Raw genomic sequence first — 22,824 nt, 5'->3', positions numbered from 1 at the left:
GGTTTGGCAGTGGGTCAGTAATGGTGTGGGGTGGCATTTCTTTGGAGGGCCGCACAGCCCTCCATGTGCTCGCCAGAGGTAGCCTGACTGCCATTAGGTACCGAGATGAGATCCTCAGACCCCTTGTGAGACCATATGCTGGTGCGGTTGGCCCTGGGTTCCTCCTAATGCAGGACAATGCTAGACCTCATTTGGCTGGAGTGTGCCAGCAGTTCCTGCAAGATGAAGGCATTGAAGCTATGGACTGGCCCGCCCGTTCCCCACCACAGACTGTCCAGGAGTTGGCGGATGCTTTAGTTCAGGTCTGGGAGGAGATCTCTCAGGAGAGCATCCGCCACCTCATCAGGAGCATGTGTATATATATATATATATATATATATATATATATATATATATATATATATATATATATATATATATATATATATACACACACACACACACGACCCATAAAAGTTGGGACATTGTGAAAAATGTTAATAAAAACAAAATGTGCAAATCATTTAAACATTATATTTCCTAGATTTTCCATTAGCTTCATCAAAGACTCTTGGTATCAAAAGTAAGTTTTACTAAATAATGATTTGAGAATCTTCTTTGCCAATGCAGTTTTTAAAGCACATGTTGAAAATCCTTTTTGCTCCAAAGGTGTTTTTTGACGGGTTTAGCTGATGAGTGCTGGCATCACAACAAGGGATTCAATGAGGTTTGGCAATCCTAATGTAGCACTTTTGTCAGCCTTTAAGTATTGTAGTTTTTCCAAACAGATTTCTGTTTAACATGTTATTACAAACAACAAAGAAATCATGCATATTTATTTGAAATATTTTATAAGCTGGGTGTTCCCAAATGTTAGACGGACAGTGCACTCCAACCATCCAAATCGCTTTAACCCCAGAAATGTGTTGAGACACCTTCTCTTCTGCTGTGGCAACATGCCACAACATCCTTTTATATCATTGTGGCGACAAGCCACAACACCTACACTATCGCTATGGCAACATGCCATCTTGGTATGCCACTTCCTCCTGCATGGACTGTCACCATGCCAACATAGATAGGCCTGCCCACACAGCTTACACCTTTTTTTTTGGTATCTATGCAGACCTGGGGCAGCATGGCAGCTCATGATCCACACTGGCATAATTTCAGTCCTCCAGCACTCCAACTCACCACTGGTGTTTTTAGAGCCAGCATCTAACCCATTCCCAACAGTTCATAACTGGATGCAGTTCAGTATCCATGGCCCAGAGACATCACATCACCAACTCAGGCCTTTAAAAAGCGGCCAAATATAAATGTTTATGACCATAGAATGGCCAGACTGCGAGCAAATGGAACAAATTAAAACCTCACTAGAATCAGGACAATCGAGCCAGACCCAATCAAGGCAGCAATACCGCTGCTACAGACTTTTTATTGGAGCATGTTTTTCTGTGTGTTCATGTTGAGATGAGGAGACAGAAGTGCAGTGAGGCATGAGGCAGTGAGGAAGAGGAAGGTTTTTGGAATAGATTTCCATTTTGGCAAAGTACAGCAGCCATCTACTAATCTACAGGTAAATAAATGATTGTGTATACAGTGTATCACAAAAGTGAGTACACCCCTCACATTTCTACAGATATTTAAGTATATCTTTTCATGGGACAACACTGACAAAATGACACTTTGACACAATGAAAAGTAGTCTGTGTGAAGCTTATATAACAGTGTAAATTTATTCTTCCCTCAAAATAACTCAATATACAGCCATTAATGTCTAAACCACTGGCAACAAAAGTGAGTACACCCCTAAGAGACTACACCCCTAAATGTCCAAATTGAGCACGGCTTGTCATTTTCCCTCCAAAATGTCATGTGACTCGTTAGTGTTACTCGGTCTCAGGTGTGCATAGGGAGCAGGTGTGTTCAAATTTGTAGTACAACTCTCACACTCTCTCATACTGGTCACTGAAAGTTCCAACATGGCACCTCATGGCAAAGAACTCTCTGAGGATCTTAAAAGACGAATTGTTGCGTTACAAGAAGATGGCCAAGGCTACAAGAAGATATCCAACACCCTGAAACTGAGCTGCAACACAGTGGCCAAGATCATCCAGCGTTTTAAAAGAGCAGGTTCCACTCAGAACAGACCTTGTGTTGGTCGTCCAAAGAAGCTAAGTGCATGTGCTAAGCGTCGCATCCAAATGCTGTCTTTGAAAGATAGGTGCAGGAGTGCTGTCAGCATTGCTGCAGAGATTGAAGAGGTGGGGGGTCAGCCTGTCAGTGCCCAGACCATACGCCGCACACTACATCAAATTGGTCTGCATGGCTGTCACCCGAGAAGGAAGCCTCTTCTGAAGTCTGTACACAAGAAAGCCCGCAAACAGTTTGCTAAAGACATGTCAACAAAGGACATGGATTACTGGAACCATGTCCTATGGTCTGATGAGACCAAGATTAATTTGTTTGGTTCAGATGGTCTCAAGCATGTGTGGTGGCAATCAGGTGAGGTCTACAAAGATAAGTGTGTCATGCCTACAGTCAAGCATGGTGGTGGGAATGTCATGGTCTAGGGCTGCATGAGTGCAGCAGGTGTTGGAGAGTTACATTTCATTGAGGGACACATGAACTCCAATATGTACTGTGAAATACTGAAGCAGAGCAAGGAGATGGACTGGCCAAGCATGTCTCCAGACCTAAACCCAATCTTTGGGGCATCCTCAAGCAGAAGGTGGAGGAGCGCAAAGTTTTGAATATCCACCAGCTCCGTGATGTCGTCATGGAGGTGTGGAAAAGCATTCCAGTGGCAGCCTGTGAAGCTCTGGTAAACTCCATGCCCAGGAGTGTTAAGGCAGTTCTGGAAAATAATGGTGGCCACACAAAATATTGACACTTCAGGAACTGTCTCTTAGGGGTGTACTCACTTTTTTGCCGGTGGTTTAGACATTAATGGCTGTATATTGAGTTATTTTGAGGGAAGAATAAATTTACACTGTTATATAAGCTGCACACAGACTACTTTTCATTGTGTCAAAGTGTCATTTTGTCAGTGTTGTCCCATGAAAAGGTATACTTAAATATCTGTAGAAATGTGAGGGGTGTACTCACTTTTGTGATACACTGTATATTCAGTACTCCTAAATACTGTATGTATACACATACCTACACACATATACCACTATACCTGGTCTTAATGTGTGGTAAACAGCGGATGTCATTTGGCTTTTTTTTTCTTTTCAGAATAAAGACAGTGGACCCGATATACTAAGTCTTCGGCCAGTTTCAGGCACAAATCAGATGCATTCTGCCTGTGTGTTATGTACAAAACAGGCAGTTTATGGGGCCAATGCTTAGGAAAAATGCAAAATGCACTCACTCTAAATTAAAATAAATGCAATTATAAACAGAAAAATTAGCCTTATAGGCATATGCCCAAATAAATAAGGTTTTAACCTTATTTTAAACACATATTTGGCTTAAACTAATATGTTAATGCTATTTTAGATATAAGACAATGGTCTTCCACCACCTGAACTTTTGTGATCGTAAAAGTTCGCAGTAAACCTGCCTCAGCTGAGCGATGTGGTCGGTTGGGCTATAATGCTTTAACAGGTCAGTAAGATGTGCCTGAGCCAGTGTGAAACAAATAAGACCGGAGTAATGTGCTCAAACTTTGCTTTTTTTAAAAAAACAGCAGGGCAATCACCCTGTCACACGTTACACTAGTCTAATCTAAAATTTGTGACAGCATGAAATCATTTCTACGCATCTGACAAAAATAGCATTTGTCTTATTTTTGATATGGTTCTTGAGTAATAAAATATAGTCTAAGGCCTGGGACACATCACACTGACTGCTGGCCTTCGGTTACCATCAGGCCAGTGGTGTGGGTCAGTGTTGTAGGCAGTGCAGTGCGTAGGGGACCACTGGCTCTAGTTAGTTCTCGTCAGCACCTTTTTGGCTGATTCAATATATTGAACAGCATCGCCAGTCAGTCTTCAGAGAGGGCAAATGAGGTAAAAAAAAACTAAAGCAAGAAAGAAAGCAGTGAAAGGAAACACTGTCAACAAGCACTGTCAACTCTTTAGGTTTAGCACTAGGAAAGGGCTTTTTAACTATTTTTATTGTTTGAATGTTCAAATATTTAATTGAATAATATGATTATCATATTCATCACTAGAAAAAAAATCAGTTATACATAAACATTCATTGTTTAATGTAAAAATGTTTACTTTTAAGTAGAATTTTTACCCACTCAGTGCCACCCTCTAGGTATAGCCAAAGTCAGCATAGGAAGGTCTGTCCATTCAACAGCCATCTTTGTAGTGCCCCCAAACAGTTGTTTCCAGTCATACAAGAGCATACTCTTATCTCTTTGAATGGGGAGACACCTATCAACTCAAACTAAAAGCCACATAAACATTTCAAAAATATTTTTAAATAACTGATAAAATCTGACAAAAACAGCATAAATAGTTTGTACCATTTAGCCAAAATAACAAAAAAAGTAGACGTTTAGCTTTTCTGGCTACTGCACATACACATACCTCCACAGCAACAGGGAGTTTGTCCCACTAGTGGCTTAACCAGCAAACTGATAGGCTCCACTTATGAAGGGCAGGACTTTCATAATTAATTTGGACTGGTCTCCACCTTTATGACATCTCTGGTTTAGCTTTAAACATGGACACTGGAAGCATATAATACACTTTTTATGCTGCAGTTTTACAGATTAATGCAGCTCCCTTTTGTGCAAGAGCATACGTGAGCATGTGCATGCATAGAAAGCTTGGTGGAAGAAAAAGCACTACTATCACTCTATCACTGAACTTTCACTCTGTTTTGTTTTGAACTTGTTGACGGCTACAATACTTCGCAGCTTTTAAATCACAAGATTGTGGGTACAGAGTTAGTGGATGGAGGTCTGTACAATTCACATGATAAGCTCCAACTATAATAATGTTTGCGTTGAAAAAACACATCATTGCACTCCTCATACTAATATGTTGCTGATAGGCAACATGAAGCCACACAAATGCTGGCACTGTAACCCAGGTGCCAGCGAAAATGGATGTTTATCAAAAAAGAGCATAAGCAGTGTATATTGTTTATTTTAGAAGGAAAAGGCAGGATATGCACTGTACTTCTTATTTTACTCTCCTGGGAAAACTGAACTTGTGGTGGCCGAATTTTTCATTGCAGCTATACCAAACAATTAAACAAAGAAATTTCCTGTTTGTCGTATATCAAAAACGTGACTGTATCTTTAAATCTACTCATCAGAGTATTGGAATTCAGTGAAGCAGGTTAAAATGTGTGTGTACAGATGCCTCTGTGTGTGTGTGTGTGTGTGTGTGTGTGTGTGTGTGTGTGTGTATAAGGAAGATACTGTGCTCAGTGAAGCAGGCTAAAATGCTGTCAGCTCTCCCCTTTAGTCAATCACCACAGTGGCAACAGCAAAGGGCAGAGCAGGTCTTCTGTTGACTGTCCTGTCTGTCTGCCGGGACATGATTTGTGTGTGAGTGTGGAGGGGTGGGTTAACAGGCATCTGTCCACGCTAATACTGATGTGAAAAGACACCTGCGCATGGGCTTACAGTGATCTAAACAGACACCTGCACTTACTGGCTCTGAAAGACACCTCAAGAGGCCAAAAAACTCAAATGGGGACAAAATGTCTGAGTGAATAATTTAAGAGCTCAAAATGGACGAGGGGGTGGGTTTTAGAGAGATAGAGAGAACAGCACACTACTGTTCATGGCCAGATTTATTAGTAGAAATTATCTAAGTGATCAATATAAGCCAACAGGTCTGGAGGAGTAATATGAATTGCTATAACTCAATATACTATATGCTATATGCATATGCATGCAATATGCTATATACAGGGTAAACAAACACTGGGGATGTGCCAGATTCAGCATATTTTTTGCCCTGAGCATGTAATCAGCAGTCAATTTACCATTACAATTTTGGTCGACTGTGGTCATTTTATGACGCAAATAACGTGACGCAGATAAGTGCACTCCCGCTGTATTTGAATGCCGCTGCTACACCTACACCAAAATGTCATAGTATAATTATGCATGACTCATTGTGCTAACAGCCAGTTGCCTTTTCCTTTGAATATAGCAGTTTATTTAAAAGCAACTGATTTTTCATGTATGGATTTAAAATGGTTTGGCCCGTTAAAGACCAAATAAACGTTATTTATATTGGAACACAGGCAAATTTAAAGTACTGGAAATGTGTGTGTATTTAATGTGTTCATTAAGTTCAACCTAACCCATAGGCTAATAAAAAAAGGCCATTAGCCAATCTGGCTGGAAAGGCACTGGGATCTGCCACAAACATTCATGATCGGTGCATCCCTAATAAATATGTGTGTGGGTGTGCATTTCACACTCACAGTTCAATGGCTTTGTTCCACATGATGGTGTATCCTGAGAGGGTGAAAGACTCCACATTTACGATGTGGATGTTTCCTCGCTCCGTGCCGACATACAACCACTTGCTTTGGAAAGGCAGATGACAGAATGTTATCCTGAAACAGAAACAGAGGGAGAGAGAGAGAGAGAGAGAGAGAGAAAGTGATTCATTTGCAGGCAGGGCTGGACCAAATGTCTGCAAAAATGCAAGATGGGTGTTTTAATTGATGTTAATTACACTGTAATTGTGTATGGGCTGGGCTGTGTCTGAATGAAGGAATAAGCAAATGAAAGTGTGTTAGCTGGACCTGACGGCAGCACTTTCCAGCAGGTCCCCAGGCACTCAGCAAGTGGAGCGGAGGGGAAGCTAACACTTCCATTACTGAGCTTTTCTGCTTAATCACAAATGTTAATCCCAATTACAGCAGTGACAGTACTGACTCGCCGGCCTTGCTTAAGTGCTACATTTTCACACAGAGCTACTGTGTTGCTGTCTAACGGGTCTTACTGAATGTGACTGATTAACCCTCAGAAGTCGCAGTTAATGCCAGCAATTACAAAAGCGCATACTCATTTCATACTAAACATTTCTAACCCATAGGTCACTAAAACAAGGGGAGAAATTCTGTTGAAAATGTGAAACCAAAGCAACTGATATCACAGCTATGTTAGGCAGCAGAAGAGGAGAAAATGTATTATTTAAATTTGATAAAATGTTATTGCTGTGTAGGCCTATGACAATTATTATATAACCTGATCATTTTAGCTGACCCCAATGATTTTTTTAATATAAAATCTCTGGCATTTTGGCATATTTCTCTTCATCAAAAGTCATATGATTATATACACTGTCAGAATTTGCTGCTTGGTTCTGCATCTTATGAAATTATTGCTTTAAACATTTCCATCATTCGACACATTTTGACTAGATATAGTCTTTTAGTGTAAACAGGGTGAACATATATGCCCTCTCTATACTGTACTCCGAGACAATGTGTCAATTGGTTTTCCCTAGTTCTGAACTCTGCTACTCTTTGATTACGGATCTGCATCTTTTTCTGCCTGCCTGTGCGTTGATCCCTGCCTGCTATGACACTGAATATAATTAATATATGACATTGACATATAATGAATATAACATATAGAATATGTCTTAATGAATAGAATATAATGCCCTTAATTAAGCCATTTTGCACTTGCAACCTGCCCCTACATTACAGAAGACGTTGCCAATCAAGGTTACTGCAAGTGGCTTCAAACCTCCATCTATCAACAAGCCTGTCTCCACACCACCAGATTACCCCATCTTTTACCATGGGGAGCCAGAGCTGTGTATGAACATATCGATCTTATTAAGACTTCTTTATATACGTTTCCATGTGTTTGTGAAGTCTGTGTTCAATACCTGAGTTCTGAGCCTTTTTCTTGTGTTTGGTTTTCATTGGTTTTGACCCCTGCTCCTCTTTTTGTTTTGTCTGATTATAGATCTGCATGTTTTCCTGCCTGCCTGTGTGCTGACCCCTGTCTATGGCAATGAGCATGGGAATGCTCCTAAGTCACATCGCACTTGCAACCTGCCTCAACCCCTACAGTACACAATCACAGCAGCTGACATTAACTTGCAAAATTAACACCCAGAGAATGAACGTTCTTCAAAGAACAGAACATGACAGGGTAGAAAACCTCGTACTGTAGTAGAATTTGGATCTGATTTGCTTTAAATCGGGAGGTGAGGAAAAGTAATTTCCTATATATATAATATATATATATATATATATATATATATATATATATATATATATATATATATATATATGTTCGGTGTCACAAACACATCCGTTGGTCAGTACATACTGGCTTGATTTGTTCTACAGAGAATATAAAATGCTTCTTAGCATGAATTTGTATTTTTACCAACATGCTGATTTGCACAGGATCAATATAACCTGGAATTATTTCTACAGCTCGTTTTACAGAAGGCCACAGTATCTTAAACACATGGCGGATTCAGATGGGAATGAGATCACTGAGAAATGCTGCTAAAAAGACATCACCCCTCCTTTCCATGTAAAACTAATCATGTCAGAACAGGGTTTAAGACTAAATTACGGCATTAACCGTTTTTTGCTCTTCACAGCTGTTTTAAAAGCGTAGTGAACTTTCTGATGCTCATGTTAAGAGGCCCGAGATTTCACCCAGGCTGTACAAGCAGAACAGCAGAGCTTCCCAGATGCAGCAGTATATTTAAAGAAAAGGTGTGGAGCCTACAAAAATTATCAGAAAAATGAATAAAAACTTAATGAAATGCAATTCCTACAATTCAAGACCATTCTGAAACAAACAAAAAGCTAAACATTTCATGCTGCATACACAAAATACACAGAAAACTGTAGAGGGTAAACAAACGTGTCATGCTCTTTTAGGAATTATATTAGAATGAGTAAAGTAACTTATTCCACTGTTTGCAAAGACTGTATGTCTTTTTCCAAATATGCAAATATTTCCACTATTTGTAGAACTTGGTTGTAGTACCTCTCTGCAGATCAAACTCTGTATTTGTAAGCCATTGCATGCACAGTGTCTTCCAAATGCAGCAATGTAATTTACAATATATGACAATTATTTGTCAAATAAAAATTCATGCTTGTGACAGGCCTACCTGTAAGCATTAAAATGTTTGATGGAGATTTGAGGATTTTAAATGGAACAAAGCCTTGCTTGGTTTAGGTGTGGATACAGTATTGATACACAGACTCACACACACACACACACACACACACACACACACACACACACACACACACACACACACACATACACACACACACACAAAACACCTGAGTCCCAGTCTTTATACCAGTACCCTGAAGAATCGTGCATATATTCATAAGTGAGAGGGAGTCAGGATATCATCACACTTTTCTCTGTCTGTCTCTCACACACACCAATGCCTCACAAAACAGGACTGGCAGACCCCACAAGCTGGACAGCTGATGGCTGCAGCTTGCCATTTCCTCTCTTGAGGAGAAGAAGAAAAAAGCAACAGTTGAAAAAAAGACAAGCAGAGAGAAAAAGAGAGAGAAAACAGGAGACCCTCTTGGAGGCCAAGAAGATCTAATCTTCTGCATGTAAGTAAGTGTTCTCTCTTTCGATGAACTGCCAGGGTCAAGAACTCAATTTCCCATGCGGACCTGAAAACCAGCAGCCTTTCAGCAGGGCTTATGGAGCACAGTACACATAAACAGACGGTGCACTGCCGACTGAACAACGACATGACCCTTTCTGGACCCATAACAGCAGCTCAGGAAAGCTAAGCAGGCCAGCTACTGCAGTTCTTTGAAGCCATACTTAGGCGATTAGTGGTGAATGTTGATGGTGGTCAGTAGTTGATCAGCCAAAACATGTTTGACGTCTTTAAGTTTGATTCTTTAATTCTGCATATTGGCCTATCTATAAAAAGGTACATATTGCTAAGAACTGAAGTAGCAGCCATCCTGAAAGCATTTTTTTTCATATAAAAAAATATTATTATATTATAAATAACAATGTGTTATATGTGTCAGAAACCACTTAAGAATACCTATTTGAGATTGTTTAATATACTGGAGGCATGTCCGTGATTATTTAGGCATGCAACTACATACTAGATATGAATCTCCACAGTGAAGTGAAGTTGGCTGATCGACTACATTCGGAGGGAAAAACTGGATAAATCTAACTGAAAACTATTCCTTTAAACCACACAAGCTACTTTTTATAGGCAGTTTGACAAAATGCCTCCCACACAGAAACAAATCTCTACTAATTCTGTCAATGAAATGGCAACACCAACAATAGCGATGTTCAGCAGGGTAACATGCTGAAAACCCAAGACAAGCCATTAGAAAAAGATCTATGAAAGGAAGGCTAGAAGATTAATTGTATTTTTACCATCATCACAATGTACATTTACAAGATAAATATAGCTAAGGGCTGCAATAACAGAACAAATGAAATCACATTATACATGCCATCAGAGTGATACAATTCAACTGGTTAGAATTTAGCATTAGGAGTCTAATGTCTAACACCTAAATGCATATCATTAGAGCAGCAGAATGCTTATGAACATAGATGTTTGCTTAATCACACAAAAACCAGACACCATTAAATTGTCTATTTTAATTATGCTTTAATATCACCATTGCAGCTTCATTTCACATCAAACATTCATATTATACAACTGTGACTGTAAAGATGCAAAATCTGGCGCAACCAAGTTATGTACAACACTTGCCGTTAGGGGTGCATTATTGGAATCAGCCAAGATCAGAGTCAACAGACTTTTGCTCCAAATGTGATTGACAGTCGGCCAGTTTAACTTTTTTATTTTATCTGTGTAACAGTTTTATGAAATAAATAATCTACTTTTGAATGCTGCTGCAAAACCAATAGCATACAGCAGTAGCACAACTATGCATGACCTAATGAGTTAAATATATATATATATATATATATATATATATATATATATATATATATATATATATACACACACACACACATATATATATATATATATATATATATATTTTTTTTTTTTTTTTTTTTTTTTTTTTTTGATGTTACTGGTCAAAGAATGTTGGAGATGGAGCTGCCAGGTAGAAGGAGAAGAGGTAGACCTCCGAGGAGGTTTATGGATGTAGTGAAGGTGGACATGAAGATAGTTGGTGTGAGAGTAGAGGAGGCAGTGGATAGGGCAAGATGGAGGCAGATGATCCGCTGTGGCGACCCCTAAAGGGAGCAGCCGAAAGAGGAAGAAGAAGATATATTTTTTGATGTAGGACTTCTTTATATAACTCAAAAACTGACTTTTCATTTACAAATTTGAAATGCCAGATTCACCCATTAAAGAGTTAACATTGTTATTTGTAAGGTTTAAGAAAGACAAATTAGAAATTAGATGATCTCAGCATTCGTACATCTTCAGAAATATATATTACTACTGAAATGTAATGGTTGTATATGTTAATTTTGCCACTTTTACTATTTGACAGAGGCACAATGTCACGGTCTTCATGTGGATGTCTTGTTTGGGGTGGGGTGAGGGGGGGGGGTGAGGGGGGGGGGGGTGAGGGGGGGGGGGGGTTGGGGGGGTTGAGTGGTGCAGAAGGAAAACATGACGTGGCATTTGGTGTTGCTGAAAGGGGGCGCCAGAGGGTCTGCTTCAGGATGACAAGGCAAGATTTCTCTTGGAGTGCCTCATTCTGCATACGCACAATGCAGCCAAACACTTTTACAAACACTTGCACATTCTCTCTCTCCTTTCTCTTCTTTCTGAGCATGGCTGCAGAAAAGAATAACACTTCAGAGCCAAAGGCATCCTCAATCACATACTCACACACTCCACCGCATACACTCAGCTGGTAGGAGTGGAGTAGGTGTTTGTGTGGCGCGTTGCTGCTGCAGTGTCATGAAGAGCTAAATGAGTGTGTTAGCATGGCTGTTGGGTGCCCTGCACTCCTGACATTTGGCTTGCTCTTTGCTGAGGCTTCGACCTGCAGCGATGCACACACACACACACACACACACACACACAAAAGCCCTTCCTGTGGAGACCAGAAGAAGCCCTTAAAATAAGAGGTTCTCAAACCCCAGGGCCACGGATCATTTGATACCACAATAATGCAGCAGTGAGCAGGACAAGGTTAGCAGCATGACTGCTGAAAACCACTTATTATTATTATCAATAAAGCTAGACTATGTAAGTTTTGGCATCGCTGGTGGAAATGCGCAATTGCATGCAATATATGTATAGTAGAACATTTTATTACGACGGTTAGGTGACTGGTTGGTGGGCCTAAGCTAAGCTAACCTTCCTGCCAACTTAATGGCCTTTGAAAACCATTGAAGACTGCTGTCACCCCAAACACAGTGGATCAACCAAGAAATGTATGGTGTCTGAAGTTTGCGTCTTTAGTTTAGCAATGGCGAATACATTGCATTACATGGGAATTGAAGACAATTGTTATGCGTGAGCGCTCCGTGCGTGTTTTTTTCTCTCTCTCTCGTTCGTGCTCTCTCATTAACTCCCTTTTCTGCTCCGGTCGGTCTATCTTTCACTTTATAGGTAGATCGGGGTGTCATTCATCATCCTACGATGCTCATCTTTTACTGGCCAATCAGAGGGCACGTCAGGACCAAGAGAGGGGCGGGACTTCGAGTTCAAAAGCTGCGCGGCGGCACTTGCTCGGAAGCCTTTGGCTCGCTTGTTGGGTTGTGTTCACGCTGTGCTGCTCGTTTAGATAACGCTGTTTTGTGACGTCGTTGTGTCGTTTGCTGTTATATGTACATGCTGTTATCGTTATATGTATTGCTGTTGTCATCATTGGCCGTTTGTTGTACTGTCTGCCCTGGTTTCCTGCTGGGAGGAAGAACAGTTTAGAAGGTGCGCGCACTTACACTGCCACACGCAGGTAGTCTGAGTGTCTAGACATAGACAATTTAGAGGTGGGTACCGCCCCCTGTACTTTTGGTCTAGGTTAGCTTAGAGTAGCAGTCAGCTCTTTTATTTCTGTTAGCTGGATAAGATACTAAAATACAAGCTAGTGTAGTTCCTTTTATTATTTTCTTTTCTTTGGTGATGTCTGTGTTCTCTCCCAGACTGGTCCAGTTCTTCAACGTCCTAGTGTTGGTTGTCTTGAGGTGTTTTGAGGACATCATCTGTGTCCTTTTTATACTATTGTGTATCATTTTGGATGTCTTTGAATTAAATCTGTCCCCACACTCTCCCCGGACTGTAGCCTTTTTTGGGAATGTAACATTTGGGGGCTCGTCTGGGATAGATGACTGATAAATTACTCATAGACCCTCAGATTAATGAACTGTACCATGGTGTTTGTGGGTGGCTTGGCATTGGTGTTATAACTTTATCTCTGCGTACAGTATGGCAACCTTTTGACTTGCAGTTGTTCATTGAACAAGACCTCAAAAATTGACAATAGATGACATGCGTATTGAAATATACTCTGGGAAAGGCAGATAATCTGCTTATCAACTTGAAATCTACCCTTTTTAGTCCCTGGTCAAATTAAGCATTAATACCACACCATGCTGTTTTTTAAATTCTCATTCTCCTGTAACATACGAACAAACCGTAATGACTTTTGCCTGCTGCAAAAGCATCTTCTGAGGTTTGATTGTCACCATACACTAATAACATCATGTGTCAATGTGTCACCACCTCCAGATATCGTCCTTGCCTAGTACCAAGCAAAAATGCTCAGCTAGCTCGATGCCTATAATTGTTTTTCACTCATAAATTTATTTAGTTGGTGAGTTAACCTTGCTTGTCTAAATACAATGTAACGTTTTTAATTCTGTCAGTCCTCAGATGGACGAGAACTGCATTCCCCAGAACCCACTGGGGAATCAAGAGGCGGAGCTAGTTCCATTGCTGTTGCAAAAGGACCATGCAATCCATTACCCAGACTCCTCAGCAAAGTCATATGACTCCGGAACGGTTCTCGTCCTCCAATCACTATTTAAGTTCACCTGAGTACTAAATACCTACAGCTGTGTATTGGTCATATGACTAGAGAGAGATATAGTATATAAACCCAGGCTTTAGCCAAGACTAGTTTTGAGGTATTGCTTTCCCTGTGAAACTACTGAGTGGTTTCTTTACTGGTGTTTATCGTGTATTTGACCGTCTGCCTGTTTTTGTTTGTTTACTATGCCTTTTGGATTTGCCTTTGTGTACTTCGGCATGGTTTATTGGATATATGGTTTTGACCCATCGCATGTTTTGTGGACTCCTATCTATATTGCCCTTTTTGGTTATGGTCACCATTCTGACTGCTGTGTTTACTGGAACTGACCCATGCCTGTTTTCTGACTACTCTATACTTTCCTGATTCTACAAGTAAAGATTCACTTGTGTTTTATATCCACAATCGTCTGCTTCCTGATCTCACGTTCCAACTGTTATAGGACCGAAGTCACGAATCAAGCAATTTCTTTGTGCTACCCTAATAGCCTGCACTCCAGTGTACAAACAAAAAGAATGATCACTGAGCAGGACTCTCTTTCTTAATTTCTTGACTGTAGTTCTGGCTGGGTTAATTTTTTCTTTTGCTCCAACACACCTGCTAACTTGTCTGCTAATTAGCGAACATTCTATGAGATTCATCTCACTGAAGGTTTGGTAATTAACAAATGAGTTGAATTGGATGCGTCGGAGCAGAGGCCCTAAACTTGGAGCTGAGAATCAATGTTCTATTCAGCTGAAACTGAACGGTCACCATGAGGGAGAGTCATGCCTGGAACAAACACACAGACAGAGACACAGACACACACACAGTCCAAACACACCACAAGTAAGTTTTTTTTAATAGACAACTTTAATACAGCTATAATCTGTAGCTGTTTTGCTCTACATTAAAATTTATATTATATAATTGTAATCATATATTTGCAATTAATTATATAATCACAATGAATTACATTCACATTCAATTCAAGTATGGTCGTAAGATATTTTTCTTGTTTGTATTAACAGAAAATAAAAATAAACATTGATTGGATGTTTGTCTTCTGTAAGTGAGAATGAATTCAAGTAAAAAATTCAGTTTTGAAGGTTCATCTACTCTTGTCTTCCTCATCTGTCTTAGTAGACCTTTTTTGTGACATCTGTCTGATTGCACAAAGCAGTGGATTCAACACCTAAAAATATCAGTGAGTGTTTTTAAGCAGTTCTCACGGATCCTCATTCAATAACTAGGTGATACTTCAGACTCTACTGCAGTGGTAAGCATTTCAATGTGCATTCAAGAGTGTGTTTCAGCAGACAGGTGGGCCAAAGGCAGTTTTAGCAACTCCTTCCTCCCTCTTAGTCTGCTCTGGTCACCATGACAACCTCCGGCAGCTTCGAGTCAGACTGTCAACACGTGGCTGGAGCATCCTGAGAGGAAATTCATCACACCGTCCCTTTTTTTGGGAACCAACCTCTGTCAGAGATTGGAAATGACTACGGGGATATTCCTTGTGAGCACTACATAACCAATAATACATAATTATTGAGTTTATAACAATTCATTTATATAACCTTCCCCTTATAAATATATGTGATGAGCTAAGTTATGCCTGTAAAGGTAATGCAGCTAATACTGGAAGCCTTTATCCCATTAATTAGCATTGTGGCAAGTTAACATGAAATACAGCTGATTGTGACTGATATTGATAATAGCTCACACTTTTTAAATTCATGTAACTATTCTAAGAATTACAAAAAACAGCTATTGCATTATTTATTTTCAAGAAAACATATAAATATAACATGAAGTGCTTCAACAGAGCATGCTTGATTGTGGATCAGCACCGTAAATTGTCATTAGATTCTTTCATTGGTTTGCTAATGTGATTTTATAGTGATTTGTTTTCTTTTGTACTATACAGGTTTTGAAAATAACAGAAAAATGCCGCAGACTAATAGGACAGAGCCATGTGTTGCATTTCTAACATGCTTATTTAAAGGTCTGTTTTCTAGACACATATTTCAGTCTTGGACTGAATCAGACTGTCAGTGTAAAACCTCCAGGCTTAATTTGGGTCCAGTTTACTGACCCTCACAGTCTGCTCTTTAATGACTACTCCAGTCTGATTGGATAACCCCTTAGAGACTATGTGTACTCTTTTCAGGTTCACATGCTCGGTTCTCTCTGTGTCTCCTCGGGCGCCAAGAAACTTGTGGAGATGCACGGTAAATGTCATACATACACACATACACATACACACACATACCCACACATGCACAGACGTGGGGATGTGGCAGGAACTTGTTCACCCCTAAAAGCTGCTGTTGGCGAGCTGTCGCCCTCGTCAGTACACAGGCCGCTGATGGAAAGTGAAGGGTCAGCTCCTCTCAAATTAGGATCAACAGCTGCACACCATTGGTTGAGACGTTTAACTCCTTCGTATAATGATCCTGTGGCTGTGTGTTTGATAGACGTTTTCATCTTGAATCCTCACAAAATGTACAGTATCTACAATTAAAGATATTACGTCTTCTTGCCTTTAATACAAACACATATTTGTTTTGTTTAAGTAACATCAGACAGTCACCTATGTATCTGACATGTTAAGCAAACTGATGTATGTATGTGTGTGTGTGTGTGTGTGTGTGTGTGTGTGTGTGTGTGTGTGTATTGTTAGTCTCACAAAGGCACTATAAATACTCAATACACCTTAAAATACATATTCATCAGTTCAGATCTCCAGACAAGTAATACGCAATAAATACAGTTTTCTATGTTAAGGCAATGACACTCAAATTATTGTAGGTGGAGCATGTGAGCAATGCAGAGTGGGAGCGGAGGGGTGGCATAACATTGTGATGTATGTTAGCCATCGTCCATTCACATAACCTTTTAACATGTTTTTTTTTTTTCAGGTGCACATCCGTGCTGTGAATCTCAAAAAAAAAAAAGATCTACTGGATTCAGATCTGCTAACCAGGAAGGCCACTGAAGAACTGAAGAACACTGTTCTTCTGTTGTCATGTATATGAAACCAGCTTGAGATAACTTTTGCTTTGTGACAATGCATTATCATGTGATGTCATCATAAACTATGGCCCTGAAGGGATGCAGCAACAGTACTCAAATAAGATTGGGCATACAAGAGATGACTGACTGGTATTAAAGTGTGCCAAGAAAACATTCCCCACACCAGTACACCACCTCCACCAGCCAGGACTATGGACACAAGGGAGGTTGGGTTCATGGATTCATGTTGTTCAAAATTGTTCTGTATAGAACCATGAACACTCAAATAACCCTTTGCATGATTAAAGGGTTCTTCAGCTTGATGAAGAATTTGTTGAATATGGTTCTAAATTGTACCAAAAAAGGTTCTTCTATTATTACAAGCATGACATTGTAACAATAGAAGAACACTTTTTGGTGCTGTATGGAACCATTTTCAAAAAGGCTCTACATAGAACCATCTACAGCACATTCTCCATCAATCTGAAGAACCTTGTAGGTGGAGCTGGTGCTATTGGCGCTATCATTTGGCTCTTTTCAAAAAGGTTCCTCACAGAACCATATTCAACACTTTCTCAATCAATATGAAGAACCCTAACGCGATGCAAAGAACCCTTGAATCATGCAGAGGTTTCTTTAAGTGTTCATGGTTCGATACAGATGTTTCTTTTAGCAAAGTCTCTTCCGCAGTCGATCTTTCCCTTTAAAATAGTGTTAGGGGGATTTAAGTACCTGGGAGTATTCTTTACCAACTCATTTAATGCCCTTTTCTCCAAACATTTTCAACCTCTCCTGGTGAAATTTAAATCAGACATAACCAGGTCAGCCTCCCTTCCATTTTCCCTTATAGGTTGTCAGCTGTGTTAGCTTGATTAAAATGATCACACTCCCTAGATTCTTATATACATTTCAACATATCCCAGTGAAATCAGTTTTTGTCAACCTTGAACATCTGCTGAATATATTTTTATGGGACAACAAACCTGCATGTCTCAAGAGGTCAGTTCTTCAGCTCTCAAAGTCTGAAGGAGGCTTGCCGCTCCCTAACTTTAGGCACTGCCGTTGGGATTGTAACATCCATAAATCTACTGGGCCTATTGGAGAGCATCAAATGGTCTTCCACCTTGGGCTCATATGGCATCTCGTCCGCCCGTAGCTCTATTTGCTGTATTTTGCTCCCAGCTCCCCATATCTGTTAACAAAGCTTCTACTAATCCAGTTGTTACAGTACTGTTAAAATTAGGCTCCAATTTAGGAAACATTTTGGTTTTCATAGTGTCTCAATTCATATGCCCATCTTAAAAAAACACTTGTTTATAAAGATGGTGTCTTTTTGTCATTCTCATGTTTATCAACTAAATTCTGCTTACCCATGTCACTTTGTTCAACAGTTATTCCCCACTAACCAACCCACTGAAACCTATATTGATCAATTTCTTGATCAGCGTAAGACGCGACTCATATCTGTAATTTATAATTTAATTAATCTTAATTTATTTTTTATTAATTAAATGTATAATTTAATTAATAATTTAATCTGTACAGGCAGCACCTAATAAAACTCTTAAAAATCCTGGGAGGAGAACTTGGAAATTACTATATCTTTGCTCGCATCCTGGACCCGGATACTTTACTCATCCATATGTGCCAGACATGGCCTACTGAATTGTAAGGTGCTCCACAAAGCTCACTTTATTAATGCTAGGCTGGCAAAGATATTTCCAAATTTAAGTGATGCTTGTGAGAGATGTAAACAGTCTCCGGCTGACCATGTACATATGTTGCGGACATGCCCCCGATTTACTAGTTTTTGGTCTAATATATTTGACACTCGCAATCAAATCCTCAACTGTAATTTAGGCCCTAAACCTTTAACATCCCTATTTGGTATCATCCCTAATTTGTGCCTGCCTGCAACCTCACAATGTGTCACTGCCTTCACAACCTTTCTGGCCAGAAGTGCCATTCATCGAAAATGGAAACAGGCCTCTCCATCATTACATGACAGTGGGATACAGGATGTCCTATTATGCAAGATATTCCTTGAAGGGTTCCTTGGGATCCTTTCACAGGACCTGGGATCCTATGCTTGATTTTATCAACAACTCTGTTTCACTTGAAGATAGCGATGCCTAAATATGTGAACTGAGAGGTGTGTTTTTTGTACATATTGTAATTTATCATTTACATTTATTATTTGTAATTTACATATAATAAATATACATAAATGTATCATTTACATATTGATTTAGACCACTCTTGTTCTGGTAGATATTCTGTTTTAGATATTCTATTCTGTCTCTGTCAGAAACCAGCCATTAGCGGTGTACTTTGTGTACTTCTGGTGCCGGTCCCAAGCCCGGATAAATGGTTGCGTCAGGAAGGGCATCCGGCGTAAAACCTGTGCTAAAACTATCATGCGGATCCCAAATATTATTGCCATACCGGATCGGTCGAGGCCCTGTTGACCAGAAGGGTGCCGGTGGAAATTGGACTACTGTGGGTCGAAGACCATCAAAGAGGAGAGGAGGAAGGCGGGTTAGAAGGCAGCGAGAGAGAAGGAAAGGCAGGGGTGTGGAGGTTAGAGTAGGGACTCTGAACATAGGGACAATGACTAGTAAAGGCAGAGAGCTTGCAGACATGATGGAGAGAAGGAAGGTAGATATTCTGTGTGTTCAGGAGACCAGATGGAAAGGAAGCAAGGCCAGGAACACTGGAGGTGGATTCAAACTGTTCTATAATGGTGTAGAGAGGAAGAGAAATGGAGTAGGGATAATCCTAAAGGAACAGCTTGTGAAAAGTGTTCTGGATGTAAAGAGAGTGTCAGACAGGATCATGAGCCTGAAGTTGGAGGCTGATGGTGCAATTTTGAATGTGGTCAGTTCATATGCGCCACAGGTTGGTTGTCAGTTAGAGGAGAAAGAGGAATTTTGGAGTAAGATGGATGTAGTGGTAGATGGTGTCCCTAGAGAGGAGAGATTGGTGATTGGTGCAGACTTCAATGGACATGTTGGTGAAGGGAACAGTGGGGATGAAGAGGTGCTGGGTATGTATGGTGTGAAAGACAGGAATGCGGAAGGTCAGATGGTTGTAGATTTTGCAAAGAGAATGGAAATGGCTGTGGTGAACACATATTTTCAGAAGAGGGAAGAACACAGGGTGACATACAAGAGTGGAGGGAGGTGCACACAGGTGGATTATATCCTTAGCAGGAGATGCCACCTAAAGGAGATTGGAGATTGTAAAGTGGTACCAGGGAAAAGTGTAGCAAGGCAGCATAGTGTTGTTGTCTGTAGAATGAGATTAGAAACAAAGAAGAGGAAGAGAGTGAAGACAGAGCCAAAGATTAGATGGTGGAAGCTGAAGGAGGAGGATGCTTGCAGGCAGTTCAGGGAAAAATTGCAACAGGACCTTGCAGGCAGTGAGGAGCTACCTGAGGACTGGGAAACTACAGCTAAGGTGGTGAGAGAAACTGGCAAGAATGTGTTGGGTGTTTCATCTGGTCAGAGGAAAGAAGACAAGGAAAGTTGGTGGTGGAATGAGGAAGTCCAGGAGAGTATTCAGAAGAAGAAGGCAGCTAAGAAAAAGTGGGATAACCAGAGAGATGAAGGAAGTAGGCAGCAGTACTGTGAGGCTAGTTGCATAGCGAAAAGAATGGTGGCAAAGGCAAAGGCTCAGGCCTATGATGAGCTGTATGAGAGGCTGGACAGTAAAGAAGGAGTAAAGGACTTGTATCGCTTGGCTAAACAGAGAGATAGAGCTGGAAAGGATGTACAGCAGGTTAGGCTGATAAAGGATAGAGAGGGAAATGTACTAGTGAGTAAACAGAGAGTGATGAGGAGATGGAAGGAGTACTTTGAAGAACTAATGAATGAGGAAAACGAGAGAGGAAGACAACAGGGAGAGATAGTGGATCAGGAAGTGCAGAGAATTAGTAAAGTGGAAGTGAGGGCAGCTTTAAAAAGGATGAAGAATGGAAAGGCAGTTGGTCCAGATGACATACTTGTGGAGGTATGGAGATGTTTAGAAGAGAAGGCAGTGGACTTTTTAACCAGGTTGTTTAACAAAATCCTGGAGAGTGAGAGGATGCCTGATGAGTGGAGAAGCAGTGTATTGGTCCCCATTATTAAGAACAAGGGTGATGTGCAGAGCTGCAGTAACTACAGAGGTATAAAGTTGATGAGCCACACCATGAAGGTATGGGAAAGAGTTGTTGAAGCAAGGCTAAGGAGAGAGGTTCAGATCAGTGAGCAGCAGTTTGGTTTCATGCCCAGAAAGAGTACCACAGATGCAATTTTTGCGTTGAGAGTGTTGGTAGAGAAGTACAGAGAAGGTCAGAAGGAGCTGCATTGTGTCTTTGTGGATCTAGAGAAGGCATATGATAGGGTGCCAAGAGAGGAACTGTGGTACTGTATGAGGAAGTGAGGTGTAGCTGAAAAGTATGTTAGGGTGGTGCAGGACATGTATGAGGATAGTGAGACAGTGGTGAGGTGTGCAGGTGGAGTGACAAATGGTTTCAAGGTGAAGGTAGGGTTACATCAGGGATCAGCTTTGAGCCCCTTCTTGTTTGCAATAGTGATGGACAGGTAGACAGATGATGTCAGGCAGGAGGCTCCATTGACCATGATGTTTGCAGATGACATTGTAATCTGTGGTGAGAGTACAGAGCAGGTGGAAGAGAATCTGGAGAGGTGGAGGTTTGCACTGGAGAGGAGAGGAATGAAGGTCAGTAGAGATAAGACGGAATACATATGTGTGAATGAGAGGGAGGCAGGTGGAAAGGTGAAGATGCAAGGAGTAGAGGTCGTAAAGGTGGATGACTTCAAATATCTTGGGTCAACCATCCAGAGCAATGGACAGTGTAGAAAAGAGGTGAAGAAGAGGGTGCAGGCAGGATGGAGTGGGTGGAGACGGGTGTCAGGGCTGATGTGTGACAGAAAGATAGCAGCAAGAGTGAAAGGGAAGGTTTACAAGACAGTAGTGCATCCTGCTATGATGTATGGCTTGGAGACGGTGGCTCTGTCTAAAAGACAGGAGGCTGAGCTGGAGGTGGCGGAGATGAAGATGCTGAGATTTTCAATGGGAGTGAGAAGGATGGACAACATTAGAAATGAGCAGTTCAGGGGGACAGTGAAGGTGGAGCAGTTTGGAGATAAAGCCAGAGAGGCCAGGTGGGAGATGGTTTGGACATGTGTTGAGGAGGAATAGTGGATATATTGGGCAAAGAATGTTGGAGATGGAGCTGCCGGGTAGAAGGAGAAGAGGTAGACCTCAGAGAAGGTTTATGGATGTAGTTAAGGTGGACAAGGAGATGGTTGGTGTGAAAGTAGAGGAGGCAATGGATAGGGTAAGATGGAGGCAGATGATCCGCTGTGGCGACCCCTAAAGGGAGCAGCCGAAAGAAGAAGAAGAAGAAGATTCTGTCTGTCAGATTCCCTGGAACAGCTTTAGTGGAAGTATGTGTTCTAAAGGGGTGGGTGGGTTAAGATCTAAGGGTAAGGGGTTGATGCAGAAGCACACTTTTTGTTGTTTTACTTGAACAATGTAACATGTTTGTGATTCTACAAAAGGCAAAAAAAGCTCTTCAAGGGCTCTCTAGTAAAGAAAATGTTTCTATACAGAACCATGAACACTCAAGGAATCCTTTGCATGATTAAAGGATTCAACTGCATCATGAACGAGTTCTTTAGATTAATGGAAAATGTGAAGAATGTGGTTCTATACAGAACTTTTTAAAAGAGAGTTCTATATACTACCCAAAAGCGTTTTTCTATTGTTACCAGACTGATGTAACAATAGAGGAACCATTCTGGTGCTATATAGAATGCTTTCAAAAAGTTCAATATAGAACCATGTACAGCACATTCTCCATGAATCTGAAGAACACTTATA

The 22,824-nt window shown here is 40.7% G+C and overlaps 1 protein-coding gene across 4 annotated transcripts in view; it reads right to left on the bottom strand.

The window, feature by feature from the left end:
- stxbp5a (syntaxin binding protein 5a (tomosyn)) overlaps positions 1 to 22,824 on the bottom strand; it is a 157,553-nt gene that overhangs the window by 82,702 nt on the left and 52,027 nt on the right. For all 4 annotated transcript variants that reach the window (XM_037537997.1, XM_017712994.2, XM_037537996.1 and 1 more), the window contains exon 5: positions 6,391 to 6,525. In XM_037537997.1, the coding sequence (XP_037393894.1) occupies positions 6,391 to 6,525 (135 nt within the window). The remainder of the gene's footprint in view (positions 1 to 6,390; positions 6,526 to 22,824) is intronic.

This window comes from Pygocentrus nattereri, chromosome 4 (genome assembly GCF_015220715.1).
Source record: "Pygocentrus nattereri isolate fPygNat1 chromosome 4, fPygNat1.pri, whole genome shotgun sequence".
NCBI classification, from domain to species: Eukaryota; Metazoa; Chordata; class Actinopteri; order Characiformes; family Serrasalmidae; genus Pygocentrus; species Pygocentrus nattereri.
Note: the sequence above shows the minus strand (reverse complement) of the source record. Positions and strands in the feature narration are given on the sequence as shown.